Genomic DNA, 15,856 nt, shown 5'->3' with positions numbered 1-15,856 from the left:
TGACACTATGTATAAAATAGATAACTAATGAGAATCTCCCCTGGAGAAAGAAATGGCAATCCACTCCAAATGACAATCTAGTATTCTTGCCTGGAGAATCCCATGGACAGAAGAGCCTGGTAGGTTCCCAGTCCATGGGATGGCAAGAGTCAGAAATGACTTAGCGACTAAACCACCGTCAACGAGAATCTACTGTGTAGTTTAGGGAACTCTACTCAGTGCTCTGTGCTGAGCTAAATGGGAAGGAAATCCAAAAAAGAGGGGATATATGTGGGATACTTGGGTTCGAGCCCTGGGTTGGAAAGATCCCCTGCAGAATGGGATGGCTACCCACTTCAGTATTCTTGACCAGAGAATTCCATGGATAGAAGAGCCTGGCAGGCTACAGTCCATGGGGTTGCAAAGAGGAGGACACGACTGAACGACTTTCACTTGGAACTTGATGGCTAATTGACTTTGCTATACAGTGGAAACTAACACAATATTGTAAAGCAACAATACTCCAATAAAATTAATAAAAAAGAAATCTGATTCTTCCTTCTAATGGAAAATACACGAATCATATCAGTGATTCATCTCAGGTACCAGTGAAAAGGTGAGTCCCTCTGTATGTCCCTTTCCATCTAACACACTGTCACATGTCATGGTGGACTGGGATGGTGGTAAGTGCCCATTGGGTGGCTTCTGTTAGGAACTAGAGCCTAGAGGCAAGAGCCAGCTGAGGTCAGAGTCTCTGATGTCTCAAAGAGGCTCTGTCCTCTATGGAAGTGTAACCAAATAGAGCTTATAGAGTATTAGAAATGTTCAGAATAAGGAGAATAACAACTAGTGGTTATTGAATGCTTACTCCGTTCTTGAGAGTGTTCTAAGTGGTTGCATATATTGTCTTATTTAACTCTCGCACCCATTCTAGGATGAGTTATGAGGCCCTATTATTATTTTCATTTTATAGCTGAGGAAATTGAGACAGAGAGGCTAAGTCACATGTGCAAGCTCATGCAGCTGACCAGTGGCAGAGCTGGGTCCAAGCTTGTTTTCATATTCAAGAATTGGGTCAATGCCCTCCATGCCTCAGGCATCTGCTCGGTGCTGGGGTAGGAACAGTGCGGGTAGTAGGGACTAGATGAGCTGAGCACCTTCCAGACTGCTGTGTACCATCCCAAGAGGAGATAAGACACCCCCCAAAGGTTTAAGAACAAATGGACTATGTTTGCTTGTACCCAAACTGAAAGACATTTTCACTCTTACTGGGTTTGCCCCAAATTCTCATTTTGCCACGTTCTGTATGTTAAATCGATGATCAATGCTCTCATGCGGCTTCAGCACAGGGTCCAGTAAGGTCAGAGAAGTTCGGAGGCTCCCAGTCCTTGGCTGTGCTACCCTCCCAGGGTGAGAGAGGAGGTGTGAACTGGCACTCAGAAGCCCTCTGTCTTTCCTGGGCCAGTGGCTGCTTGGGGGCTGAAAGTGAACTCAAAATGTTCATAGCAACATTACTCATAATAGCCAAAAAGTAGAAAAGTAGAAATAGGCTTCCTTTGTGGCTCAGCTGGTAAAGAATCTACCTGCAATGTGGGAGACCTGGGTTTGATCCCTGGGTTGGGAAGATCCCCTGGAGAAGGGAAAGGCTACCCACTCCGATATTCTGGCCTGGAGAATTCCATGGACTGTATAGTCCATGGGATCACAAAGAGTTGGACATGACTGAGCGACTTTCACTTCACTTCAGAAATAGTTCCAAGATCCACTGATGGATGATTAGATAAACAAAATGTGGTCTCTCCATCTGTGGAATACTATATGGCCATAGGCAGGAATGAAGCACTAATACATGCTACAACATGGATGAACCTTGAAGATACTATGCTAAGGGAAAGTAACCAGACATAAAAGGCCACGTTTTGTACTATTCTATGTATATGAGACACGAATCAGATTAGTGATTGCTAGGAGCTGGGGGGTTGGAGGCAATGGGAAGGGACTGCTGATGGATACAGAGTTTCTTTTCAGGTTGAAGGAAATGTTCTGAAACTTAATATTGATAGTAATGATGGTTACACACCTTAGGGACTGTACAGAAAACACACTCAACTGTGCACTTGAAAAAGTTGAATATGGTATATGAATATATCTCGATAAAAATAATCAAACAAAAAATAGAACAATAACAAAAAGGAGAACACAGAACCCACCCAATCAAGTCTCAGAGCAAAACACTATCTTATGAAGTTGGGTTGTGGGAGAAAGGCCCTGGGCTGAGAGGATATTGGGCCTGTGTTTAAGTGTTTAAGCCTGGGCTCCTCCATTGACGTTGGCATGGCTTTGGGGAAGTCTTTTCTCCTCTCGGTGCCTCAGTTTCCCCACCTGTTAAATGGCATTGCTGTGAGAATATATCCCTGATGGGATTTGAAAAGTGTAAAGTGCTTATTTTAACTTACAAGGCACTAATTACAAGCGAGGTATCATTATAGTACTAGAGGGTGAACGGAGAGCCTAGAAGTATGATGCAAGGTAACCTTCTGCCATTGCCTCCATAGTAAGAGATCTGAAGATGTTTCACTATCATTGTGTGTGCAGAAAAAAAAATCATTCGCTTGCTCTCACTCACTTTTTAAAGAGAATGCCAAGTTGCCAGCTGCCACCCTGACTGCCAGTCCCACCCTGATCTTCAGTTTTAAAAAGATGAGAAATTTGGGGGAGGGGAGATAAATTATGAGTTTGGGACTAATATATACACACTGCTATCTATAAAATAGATAAACAACAAGGACATACTGTATAGCACAGGAAACTATACTTAATATCCTGTAATGCCCTTTAATGGAAAAGAATCTAAAAAGAACACATGAATCACTGAATCACTTTGCTGTACACCTGGAACTAACACAATCTTGTAAATTAAGTGTACTTCAATAAAACACCTTAAACAAGATGAGAAATGTGGAGGCTGAGATGAAAGGTTTCTGTATCAACAAGAAGAGGGGGAAAATCTTTTAATATCAACCTTCTGTACAGAACGCCCCTTGGCACCACCTCTGACCGGAATGGCTGAGCTTTCAGTGCTGGGGGTCCTTTGGGAGACTGTGTAGTCTCCCTAATCTCATAATAAGTGACCTAAGGGAAAGGATCACCTTGGGACCCCGCTGGGTTCCAGGACTGCAAACTCTCCATACAATTCTCTGTCTGCTATCTGTTGCATTTTCTCAAAGCTTCCCAACCTCCATATGGGTTTGCAAGGTTTTCCTGGGATCCCCAGGGAATGTCCAAGTTCTGCTCTGTTTTGAATCTATATCCTAATAGCTTGCAAATCCCCAGTAAAGTGTTTCTCTCCATCTTCAATTATTAGCACTTCCTAGCAGGTCTTTTAGAAAGACACAATTCAAAACCTTTTGGAAGCTTAAATAAACCATATACACTGCCCTCTACTCAGTAAAAATCTCCCCCCTTAACTGTTCCAATATAATTGCACATGGAGCTTGCCCTACCCTTTCAGAACCTGACTGGCTTTCTTCTTCATAGGTATCCACATAACGGATTTGATATCCATCTGTTTTTCTTAGGATTGGGACTATTTTCAGAATTTTTTTTAAGATAATTCATAAAAATAAGAAAATTAGCCAGATGCAGAATTCTCTTACCCCCATTATTAAAATCGTTGCCTTGTCCACTTGTCTGGTATGGAAACATCCAAGCCCCACGAGGTTATGATCAAGCCATACTGGAACAGGGGCAGGGGCCACGGACCAGGTGACCCTCTGTCCTGCTCATTCCTCAGTCCCAAGGAAGTCTAGGCCACAGTCCATCTAGAATCCCCACTGTCCTTGGCCTCCACTAGCTCTGGGGCCATCTGATCTCAGAAGGACAGTGCACTGGATAACAGTTTGCCAGCTCCCTTTACAATTTTTTTTTGGGGGGTGGGGGCAGTGGGTAGGGTAGGGAACGCTCCAGTGCCTTAAGTCATTAGAATGCTGGTTTCTTTTTTCATTCAAATTTTTATTTACTTGAATTTAAAACCATTCTTTGCTACAAGTAAAAGGATCTAAACCCTTGGGAAACCTGCATTAGCAGCCAGATGTGAACGAACGACTTCACGGTGCAGACGAGCTTTCGGCTTTGGCCTCTTTTTAGGAGCTTATGGTTGCCTAGAGGAGACATCGGAGCCTGTTGGGGGACTGCGTTTATCTCGAATCCTGGCTGAGTTTGGCCCTGACTGCGCGCGGCCGGGGCTCCAGGCGACGCGGAGCAGTGAGATACTGAATGAGAAAAGACTCCAGGCAGAAGATTGTTCTTGCAGATTCCCTTCTCAGCGTGCGCAGAATGCGGGTGAGGCGTTCATGTTCAAACAAACAAGAGGACACATTACTAGTTTGGACCTCTCAACTAGAGAAGGTGCATGCGATCTTGATTTTTTCCGTCTCGTCTGTCTTTCCCTTAAAGGTCCCTGAATGTTGAAGTCATCTGCGGAAACATCCCCCCAGCCTTTCTCCCCCGCCCCGCCCCCCACCATCCAGACGGTGGCGCTCCGGGACAGTGCAACCCCCTCTACCCCACTGCAGCCAAGTCTGGGACAAGTTTCAAGGTGTTTGCTGAAATTGTCTGGGAGACTTCTCAATCAGAGTCGTAACTTTGAGCAGCTGGCACGAAATCTACCCCCAAGACCAAGGTCGTTGAGGAACCGAGTATCCGAATCTCCCCCCTATATAGAGCCGGAACCTCTCGGATTTCGCGTGGCCTGTGAGCTCCGAGAGCCTGGGTGCACCACAGGGAACTGTGACTCCTGGGGATGGAGATCCGCGGGGCCGAGGGGGCGGCCCGACCCAGTTGAGGTCGAAATGAGACCCCCCGCAAAGGAAAAGGACCGAGAGGAGTTATGCCTGGGGCGGGGCCGCTGGTCTGCCGGGGGCTTCTGGGTTGCATAGCCCGGCATCTCCGCGCCTGTCCCGCCGCTCCGGCGTAGCTCCCGGAGCTCATCAAGCGCCCCGCGCCACTCGGTTAAGCGTGCGGGGCACCTAGAGAGGAAACGGGAGTCGGAGCCGCTAGCCTAGGGTTTCTTTTTGAGCAGCGGCAGTCCAAGAGAAGGGCTTCCCGCCCCCCGCCCCCGTTTAACTTTCTCCCAGAGCAGCCTCCAGGGTACCAGGCAGCGGGAAAAGGATGCGCTCACACTCTCACTTGTCCCAGAGTTGGGAGCAAGCGACTCCTTTCGACCTCCCCTCACTCCCAGAGTACAAACTCTGCTCCCAGAGCCTGGCATAGGGGCCATCTCCTTAAGGAGAACACAAGTCTGGGACTGGACTGAGTGGCCACCCACCGCTGCCGCTAAGGGAGTCAACCAGCTCCTGCCAGGCACTGGAGTTGGGATAAGTTCCGTAGAGATTGGGATGCAGATTGGGGATGGAAGCCGCCGGCAGCAGCTGTCCTCTGCTTCCCACACAGTACAGAAGGCTTTGAACAGGCAAAAGTAATAGGATGGGAGGAACTTCTCAAGGACACTGCAGGGGTGAATATCTATGATTCAAAGGGCCACTGGCTGCCCCCACACTCTGTTAGGGGCTTCAGACTGGCTTGGGTTGGCCCTGGACCCCAAGAGGGACTCTATTGCCCTGTTCTGCAAACTACAGGGCTGTGCCCGGGTGTTTGCGTATGGAGAGGGAGGGAGAACTTGCTAGAAACGGATGCGCAGTGGCTGGTGCGGGGAGGTGGATTCCGAGCTGGTCACGATGCAGGGTACCTGGGGACGGTGGTGGGAGGGGGACCGGCTAGAGGCAAAGCACAAAGAAGGCAGTCGGAAGCAAGACGACACCTCGCGTTGGATTTGTCCAAAACCAGTTAGAGATCAAAGAGGGGGCGGTCAGGGAGCTCTGATTGGTCAGAGGGAGGGGTTTGGGGTGGAGCTAGCCACCTCTTGAGGCTTTAAAAGCTCATCGGAGAGGGGCGGGAATGCTGTCATTTGCTCTCAGACTCTCGCAGGGGTGGCAGCTTTTCCGAAGCTCCCAGCAACAGAACAGGTGTTCGCTGTCCGGACCTGGCTGGGAGGACCTAACGATCCTCAGCAGCAACATGGGACGCACCCTGGCGGTCCCTACCCCATACGGCTGTATCGGCTGCAAACTGCCACAACCGGACTACCCACCGGCTCTAATCGTCTTTATGTTCTGTGCAATGGTTATCACCATCGTCGTAGACCTGATTGGCAACTCCATGGTCATTTTGGCTGTGTCGAAGAACAAGAAGCTCCGAAACTCTGGTAAGACCCCCTTCCTTCTCCCTACCCACGGTGCAGCCACTTCCAACCCCTAGGGTGTTAGTTTGGGTGCATGGAATAGGGAACGTGTGGACGGCCCTGCTTCCCATGTCCCGGCGAATCGCGGTGGTGATATTCTGCCAGGGGGGAGGTCTCATCAACTTAGAGCTTCTCCAGGCTGCGGACGTTTGGAGAAGCTCTGGGCGTCCAAGTGCAAATCTCAGGTCCCCGAGGTGCGCGGCAGACCGCCGAGTCCTGCCCCGTCGGGAACCTGATGCAGAGGGAGCCGGCATCCGAGCGGAGAGTCCAGCGGCCGCCCGGGGACAGCACGCCGAGTCGGACGCCGCAGAAGAGGTGGCCGCGGCGAGGCAGCGCGGGGGGAATTGACGCGGAGGGACCAGCGGGGTTGCGACTCGCTCCGGTAAAGTTAAGTTCTCCGCGGCCGAGGCGGCGTTTGCCAGAGCGCAGCGCGGCGCGGCGGCGGTGGAGCCCAAGCCTGGCTGAGCCCCCGCTCGCCTAAGCCCTGTGGCTACAGGGCGGCTCCCGGGCGGCGGAGCGCAGACCCCTCGAGTCTGAGTGTGGATCAGGGCGGTCTGAGCCCTCCGGAGCCGAGCTCTGTCCGCCCGTCCCAGGGCGCACGGCAGAGAGAGGCGAGAGGGCGGCTGGGCGCAGCAGGCGGCGGCAGCGGCTGCAGCAGAGATCCCGAAGTCCGTAAGCGAGATGTCGGGGGTCGCAGGACGAGGCGGCGGAAAGGTTTGGGAACTCGGCGTCCTGGGGGCACAGAAGACAGCAGAACCGATAAGGATCGCTGGAAGGCTGCGGGAGAGCTCAGACGGCGTAGTGGGGGACCACAGGGAGACCGTAAAGCGCGGGGATCTGGGATGGGGCGGAGCGCAGATCCAGACTCCCTTCGTGGCTCGCCAGTGGCAAGGGGAGGGGGACGGCTGCGAGCGGGCCCGGTAAACCGTGCAGGAGGCTGCTGGGCGCTGTGTGCCCGGGGCGGGGACGGCGGACAGGGCGGGCCAGCGAGCAACGTTTGCAGGTTGGGCCGGAGAGGACTTTTGGGAGGGGGAGGCGGAGGAGGGGCGAAGGGGCCCAAAAACCCTGCTCCGGCTCCCGGAGGGAGGGGGTAGCGCCCAGGGTCTCCGCCGCCTAGATCCTGGCTGGCTGGGGCTCGAGGGCAGAGGGGAGCAAGGGGATGGGATCTGAAGGGGATGGGCACCGACGGGACCCGGGCCAAAGGGGTGCCAGGGATAGAAGGGCGCCAATCTCTGCGAGATTACTTTGCTTGGACGAGGAATCACAAACACCATACAAGTTTCTAGAGGCATAGAGGAGCACAGTCACGAAAAGTTTTCTTTTAAACTCTGATGGGTGTGTCTGATTTCTCCGCTGTTCCCCAGAGGCGCGGGGCCGCCCGCTGGCATCTCACCTGCACCTCAGCAGTGAGGTCCAAAGTTGCCCAAAGCCGGAGCGCCCCAGGGGGGAACGCGCCTGCAAAGTCCGTTTTGTCTTCTTTCCTTCTTCTCCTTCCTTTCTTTCTATAATTGAAATAAAGGTGTTTTGGTTGTCGTGGTTTTGTTTTCAAGGCTTTGCTTCTCTTCTTCTCTGATATGATGACTTTGAGGGAAAACCCTAGAAAGAACGTCTTGGGTAGAAGCACTGAGGCCCCACTTTGGCAGCGCGGGCGGAAGCGGTCAGAAGGAGCCATTCCTTTGCCTTTTTAAAAGTGCTCATTTTCTCCCAGTCCAAGATGAAGTGCAGTATTTTGCCAAACCAATTCTCATTAGCAACGAGGTGTTCCCAGAAAAAGGGATCGGCGCCTGCACTTTGACCTTACAGGTTTTACAAACAGCGTTCCTATCGCCGCCCTACGAAACAGGAGTGGGGGCATGTCTCCCCTTCCCCCATTTCATATTTAGCTCCAGTAAAGCCTGGGGCCGTGCGCCGGAGCCCGTGTGTAGGGGAGCGAACTTGCTGATGACAGGGCTCTGCACCGGGACCCGCGAGGAGCAGGCTCTTCTGATCCTTGCAGAGATTTTTCTGATTATCCCCCCGCCCCGCCCTCCTTGCTCACTATTTCTCAAGACAAAATTTTATAGGGCCTTCCTACCTCACCCGCCTCAGTTTTTACTCTTACGTTACCTGGGAAATGGTAAGTATTTACAGGGTTAGGTCTGAGATTCTTGTCTGATCCCGCTGGGAAAGACTGCTTAAGACAAGGACGGCCTCTAATGCCCTTTCTCAGGCAGTTCTCTTTAGGCGCGTTTGCTGTTGTAAATGCGTAAGTTAGAGAAGGCAGGGGGCAAATTTATGTTTTTGGGTAGGCGAGGTTGAGACTTCCTGACAGTCCTCCAAACTCATCACCACCCTCTAGCCTGTTTACAACGGACTGCACCATCTAGCACCCAGTGCTCCCTTCCTACTCCCCTCGCCAAAAGTTTGCATTTTGTTTTTGTTTAAAATAGTGTCTGCCTTTTTGTTTTTGTTTAAAATAGTGTCCGCGGGTCTGTCCATGTGTGGGGGAGTGTGAAGGTCCCCCCAGCAGGCTCGTTCTGTGGTAACTTCACTTCTTTCCCAAAGCAGCGATGACGTTCTCTGAAGGAAAAAAAAAAACTTGGTGAAAGGACAGGAGCTTGAACCTTTTGAGCTTGTGCATCAAAACCACTTGGGACATGCTTGTAACTAAAAATAAAAACACGACTGTATTTCTCTGAAAGAATTCTAGAGTTCTAAGTTGTCACTCCAGCTGGCCTTTCCCTCCAGCTTACATTTGTAGCTTTCTGAAACTTAACCATTTATTCCTCTCTGTCTTTCCTCTGCCCCTCCACCCCTATATGTTTTTCAGGCAACGTCTTTGTGGTTAGCCTCTCTGTGGCTGATATTCTGGTGGCCGTCTACCCCTATCCTCTGATGCTACATGCCATGGCCATCGGCGGCTGGGATCTCAGCAAGTTACAGTGCCAGATGGTGGGGTTCATCACAGGCCTGAGTGTGGTCGGTTCTATCTTCAACATCATGGCCATCGCCATCAACCGTTACTGCTACATCTGCCACAGCCTCCAGTATGAGCGCATCTTTAGTGTGCGCAATACCTGCATTTATCTGGCTGTCACCTGGATCATGACCCTTCTGGCTGTCCTACCCAACATGTACATTGGCACCATCGAGTATGATCCTCGCACCTACACCTGCATCTTTAACTATGTGAATAACCCCGCCTTTGCTGTGACCATTGTCTGCATCCACTTTGTCCTTCCTCTGCTCATAGTGGGTTTCTGCTACATGAAGATCTGGACCAAAGTGCTGGCAGCCCGTGACCCGGCTGGACAGAACCCGAACAACCAGCTTGCTGAGGTTCGCAATTTTCTAACCATGTTTGTGATCTTCCTCCTCTTTGCAGTGTGCTGGTGCCCTATCAATGCGCTCACTGTTCTGGTGGCTGTCAGTCCAAAGGAGATGGCAGACAAGATCCCCAACTGGGTTTATCTTGCAGCTTACTTTATAGCCTACTTCAATAGCTGCCTCAACGCGGTGATCTATGGTGTCCTCAATGAGAATTTCCGAAGAGAATACTGGACCATCTTCCACGCGATGCGGCATCCTGTCCTGTTCCTCTCTGGCCTCCTCACTGATGTCCGTGAGATGCAGGAGGCCCAAGCCCGTGCCCACGCCCGTGCCCATGCCCGTGCACAAGCCCGTGAACAAGACCGTGCCCGTGCCTGTCCTGCTGTGGAGGAAATACCGATGAGCGTCCGGAATGTTCCCCTACCTGGTTATGGTGCAGCTGGCCAACATGAGTGTGTCTCTGGCCACCCTAAGCCAGCCTCTGGCCATTCCAGGTCTGCCTCTGCCCGCCGCAAATCTGCCTCTGCTCACCCTAAGTCTGCCTCGGGCCAGTCCAGGTCTGCCACTGTCTATCCTAAACCAGCCTCTGTCCATTTCAAGCCTTCCTCTGTCTATTTCAAGGCCGACTCTGTCTATTTCAAGCCTTCCTCCAGCCACCCCAAGCCTGTCACTGGTCCCTCCAAGACTGCCATCAGCCCTGCCACGAGCTTCCCCAAACCCACCACTGGCTACACCCAGCATGCTACCATTCACTCTGAGCCCACCACTCCTGACTATCTCGAGCCCATCACCACTAGCCACTCTAAGCCTGTCATCGCCAGCCATTCTGAGCTTGCAGCCTCCTGCCACCTGGAGTGTGACATCTTTGACCTCTCTGACCCTACCTCCAGCCCTGCCAGTGACTCCTCCGACTCTGCTGCCAGCTTGCTGTACCCTACCGCTGCTGCTGCTGCCACTGTTGACCCCCCTGTGGTCACCACTGATTACCCTGAGGTTGTGCTTAGTGATGTTGATGCTGATTCTGATGAAATGGCTGTGTAAAAAATGCTCTTGGAGTGGCCAAGCAATGGTCCACTTTTAAGTTTTCCTAGCATATGTAAGGCACACTGAGATAGCTTAGTGAATCTGCACACAAACAGATGTGCATGGGCATGGACTCACAGACATGGTAGAAGCTTCACCCACCTTTTCAGGCATACTCCTCCTTTACATTATGTACTCTGAAAAAGTGTGAGTGTGTGTGCTTGCTATTAGAGCTACCAAATTTCCCTCACATTTGACTTCTGTTGTTTTGAGCTTCCCTTTCCTCCTGGGTTTGAACGTGAACCCACAGTGATCCTTGAACTTGTAGACTCTGATTTTTCCCCACACCTGTGTAACCCATTCTCCCCTCTCATTTCCTCCTCCTTGTTTCTGCTTTCTTCTCCCATTCCTCGAGGGGTGGGGGAGGAGTGCATGCTCAGTGGTAAAGGTGCTCTATGTTAAAGCCTTCCTTCAAGCTTTATGTGTTTAAGTGTGTAACTCTTTACTGTACTTTTAATGGCAATCCAAAAGGCAGTTGCGATAAAGTACAAGTACTTGAAAAAGTTTTTCTAAATTCCAGCAACAAACTATGACCCATATCTGAAGAACACACTTAATAAGATCTTACTAAAAGAAATATTCATGCCTATGAGACCAAATGGCAAAAGGAAGGATGTGGCTGCACCGAATCATTTCTATTTTGTGAAAATTCAAACATTGGTGTTGATTTTTATAGTCAAACACGAATGTAAATGATGAGATATTTTTACATTATTTGTAGTTGCTTACCTTTTTTCAATATTTGCCAGGATTTTCTTTCACTTAGTTCCAGAAAAACACATCCATCCATAAACTAGTTTTTCCCCAGATCCAAATTTATGGTTGCTAAGATCATTTATGTCATGCTTTTAATATTATAATTCACCACTACTCTTTATCTTAGAGATTTTTTTTAATACAGCTTGATGTTTTTATGTAGTCAGTTTTACACCTTTCTTTTTCAATCAAAAGGGAATTTGAGGTAATAACTGGTAGCCAGAAGTGAATGGAGTACTGCTTGAACTTGTAAACGAGTGCCTCTCTAAAAGCCTTTCTTTCGTGCCCCGTCCCTCTGAGCCTCCTCCCTGTGGTGGGGAGTGTGGAGGGACATGGGGAGGAATACTTGCCAACATCAGCCAAGCTCACCATGTTGGTGGAGGTTCTGTGATCCACAGCGTTAAGTTGTTGGCAGCCCAGGGAACGATTTTTTTTCTCTAGAATTTAAGAAAACATTGTTTAATAAAAATCTCAATTATTGATTCAAATCAGCACTTAAAGCAAAGTTTATTGTACAGACGTTTGTAAGGATAATGGAAATGTATTATACTGACTTAATTCAATTCTGTATTTGTGCTAGCAATTAAATAAAAGCATTTTTGTGTCCTTGGTGTGTGATTTGTGGATAAATTTGCTTCTGCCACCAGAGTTACTTATGGGGAGGGCTAAGGGGTGGGTGGAAATGTGTCCCACTTGAGGGAACAAGAGACTTGGATGCAAGCAGTCTCCCTGCTATACCCCAGGTTGAATCACATGACTCCTCTCTCCACAGCTGTGTGGCTTAATGAGCTGGTCCGGCTGTGGTGGGGGCAGAGGAGGGCTCCCTGGGTGTGGTGTCTTCTTCTCACTGATGTGGTGACAATGGACGATATGACCTGCCTGCTCTGGGACTCCTGGACCCTGCCTGTCAAGGCTTCTGAAAATAGATCCTCTTTTACCCTCATGGAAGGAGTAGAGTGGGGCCTCAATTATGTCACAACTCCACAGGCTGCTGGGACCAAATAATAGAGGCCATGATCCAATGGGGGCAGGCACAGGGGTGTGGGACAGAAGGATGGGTGGAAGTTAGGTGACAAGATCCCAGCCACTGGGCAAGCCTCCTTGGCTTCAGGAACATGGCCTCAAAAGAATCTCTAATTACCTCAAGGTAATGCCCCAAACAAATGACTCTATAAAAATAAAGGTGAATTCAAAGTAATATATGGTAGGATATCAATTTGGTTAAGAACATGTACATTAAAACATGCACATATACATAGACTCACAGAGTTATGCATACCTATGTAGTTGTCCGATCCAGGTTTAACCAGACTGCAAATATAAACTGAGGTCATCTTCATGTTTGATGCCCAAATTACAGGGGTTCAAGCCCCAACAGAGTGACTGCTGTACCTCAGGCCAATTCTGCATCAACATTCCTGCCAAGTATCCCCGGATATGCAAAAAGGATGCTTATGTGAGTGCTCACAAATTGCTCTGCAGTCTCTCACTGAGCCCCACCCCCTCCGCCCCATGTTTCCTTTGTTCTCCCTGTTTGCTGTAACTCAAGAGCTTACTTTGGGTAATATTGCAAGTGTTCAAACCAAGGGTGCTGGGTCACGATGCTCCCAACTGGGTGCAGGATTCTGAGAGGTGACAGGAGAGGTGAAAAAAAACTACTGGCATTTTTTTACAACCTTGTTTCACACTCTGCTCTGAGGTGCCTGGCAACACTACTTATGCCCAGAGTCTCTCTCACAAAGTCTCATGAAAGCAGCCACTTCAGCCACTCTGCTAACCAGCAAGATGCGTTCATCATTCCTGCCTCCCCACCTCCACCCCCATAATCTACTCCCATGGGAACAAGCATCAGTTGAAGCATGGTGCCTCCAGTTTATACATAGCCAAGAAACATTTTTCTCTGCCCCCCTTTCCCTTATAATGTCCCTCTCCACTCCCAAAGTCAAGAAGCCTTGTAAACATATCTCTAACTAGCCATGCCCACCATGAGTGGCCAAGGCAAGACACTGAATCTCTGCAGTCAGGTTTAAGTGTTTTGTAGCTGTCCCCAGGACAATGCAAAGCTTCTGGTTTTCAACAAGTGGTAATGGAAGGGCCAATCTTACTAACTTCCCCAAAGAGAGAATCTGCCTTCAGGTGAGCCTGTCTCTAGGAACAAGGGATAAAGAAATGGAAGCAAATTTTAAATGACTGTTTTCCCCAGTTTCTACTCCTCTTGATTTTCTTTTTAAATGAAAATATAATGTATATACTGTAAAGTGAAACTTTAACAATGTTTTTACACAGGTATACATCTGTGTAATGACCACTCTGACCCTCCAGAAGGCTTCCTTTTACATCCTTCTAGTCATTATTCCAACCAAAGGCAAACACTATCCTGACCTTTATCATCAAACATTAATTTTGCCTGTTCTAGAGCTTCATCGGAGAAGGCAGTGGCACCCCACTCCAGTACTCTTGCCTGGAGAATCCCATGGATGGAGGAGCCTGGTGGGCTGCAGTCCATGGCATCATGAAGAGTCAGACAAGACTGAGCGGCTTCACTTTCACTTTTCACTTTCATGCACTGGAGTGGGAAATGGCAACCCACTCCAGTGTTCTTGCCTGGAGAATCCCAGGGATGGGGAAGCCTGGTGGGCTGCCGTCTATGGGGTTGCACAGAGTCGGCCATGACTGAAGCAACTTAGCAGCAGCAGCAGCAGCAGTAGAGCTTCATATAAATGGAAACATGCACCATGCATTTTTATCCAGTTTCTTTTTTAAATAATGATAAAATATATACAACATAAAATTTGGGAGGGAGGGTCAAAAGGGAGGGGATATATGTATACCTATGGCTAATTCTTGTTGGGGTTTGACAGAAAACAACAAAATTCTGTAAAGCAATTATCCTTCAACAAAAATATAAATTTAAAAAGATTTACCATTTCAGCCATTTTAAGTGTGCAGGTCAGTGGCATTAAATACATTCACAGTGTTGTGCAATCATCACCACTGTTCATTTCCAGAGCTTCTTCATCACCCCAAACATAAACTCTGTAGCCGTCAAATTGCTGTTGTTGTTCAGTTGCTAAGTCATGTCTGACTCTTTGTGACCCCATGGACTGGCAGCACACCAGGCTTCCCTGTCCTTCACTATCTCCTGAAGTGTGCTCAAACTCATGACCATTAATTAAGTCAGGGATGCCATTCAACCTTCTCATCCTTTGTCCACCTCCTCCTCCTGTCCTCAGTCTTTCCCAGCATCAGGGTCTTTTACAGTGAGTTTTGTTTTTTTGCATCAGGTGGCCAAAGTATTGGAGCTTCAGCATCAGTCCTTCCAATGAATATTCAGGACTGATTTCCTTTAGGATGGACTGGTTTGATCTCCTTGCTGTCCAAGGGACTCTCAAGAGTCTTCTCCAGCACCACAGTCTGCAAGCACCAATTCTTTGGCACTCAGCTTTCTTTAAGGGCCAGCTCTCACATCCGTACATGACTACTAGAAAGACCATAGCCTTGACTATATGGACCTTTGTTGGCAAAATGATGTCTCTGCTTTTTAATACATTGGCTAGGTTGGTCAACTTTTCTTCCAAGGAGCAAGCATCTTAATTTCATGATTGCAGTCACTGTCTGCAGTGATTTTGCAGCCCAAGAAAATAAAATCCACTGTTAATTCTTTCTGTCTCTATGGATTTGGTTATTCTAGGTACCTGATATTAATATAAATACAATCATATATTATTAATATTTATCCTTTTGTGTTTGATTTCTTTCACTGAACATAATGTTTTCAGGGTTCATCCATGTTGTAGCAGGTGTTAGTACATCGTTGTTTTTATGACTGAATACATCATGTTAGTCTACTTATTCATTGATGGACATTTGGGCTATTTCCACTTTTTTGGCTGTTATGAACATTAATTTACAAGTATCCGAGCATCTGATTTTAATTCTTTTGGAAATATATTGACTAGTGAAAATGTTAAATAATTTGTTAGTCTGGCTTCTTTTGCTCAATTAATTATGTCTTTGAGATTCCTTCATGTTTTTGTATCAGTAGTTTGGGGTGGTTTTCCATGTTTATGTAGTGCTCTAAGACTCTTGAGAGCCCCTCAAACTGCATGGAGATCAAACCAGTCAATCCTAAAAGAAATCAATCTTGGATATTCATTGGAAGGACTAATGCTGAAGCTGAAGCTCCAATTCTTTGGCCACTTGATGTGAAGAACTGACTCATTAGAAAATACCCTGATGCCGGGAAAGATTGAAGGCAGGAGGAGAAGGGGACAAAAGAGGATGTGTTAGTGGGATGGCAAAACTGACTCGATGGACATGAATTTGAGCAAGCTCCAAGAGTTGGTGATGGACAGGGAAGCCTGGTGTGCTGCAGTCCATAGGGTCGTAAAGAGTTGGACATACCTGAGCGACTGAACTGAACTGAACAGT

General features: G+C 48.5%; 1 protein-coding gene across 1 annotated transcript; it reads left to right on the top strand.

Moving 5' to 3' along the window:
* Positions 1 to 5,978: 5,978 nt before the first annotated feature.
* GPR50 (G protein-coupled receptor 50) lies at positions 5,979 to 12,032 on the top strand. The gene is made up of 2 exons (XM_027534271.1): positions 5,979 to 6,241; positions 9,087 to 12,032. The coding sequence occupies exons 1-2, from the start codon at positions 6,055 to 6,057 to the stop codon at positions 10,625 to 10,627; spliced, it is 1,728 nt and encodes a 575-aa protein (XP_027390072.1). The 5' UTR covers positions 5,979 to 6,054; the 3' UTR covers positions 10,628 to 12,032.
* Positions 12,033 to 15,856: the final 3,824 nt, after the last annotated feature.

This window comes from Bos indicus x Bos taurus, chromosome X, assembly GCF_003369695.1.
Source record: "Bos indicus x Bos taurus breed Angus x Brahman F1 hybrid chromosome X, Bos_hybrid_MaternalHap_v2.0, whole genome shotgun sequence".
Lineage (NCBI taxonomy): Eukaryota > Metazoa > Chordata > Mammalia > Artiodactyla > Bovidae > Bos > Bos indicus x Bos taurus.
The sequence above is the reverse complement of the archived record's forward strand: the minus strand, read 5'-3'. Positions and strand labels throughout refer to the sequence as shown.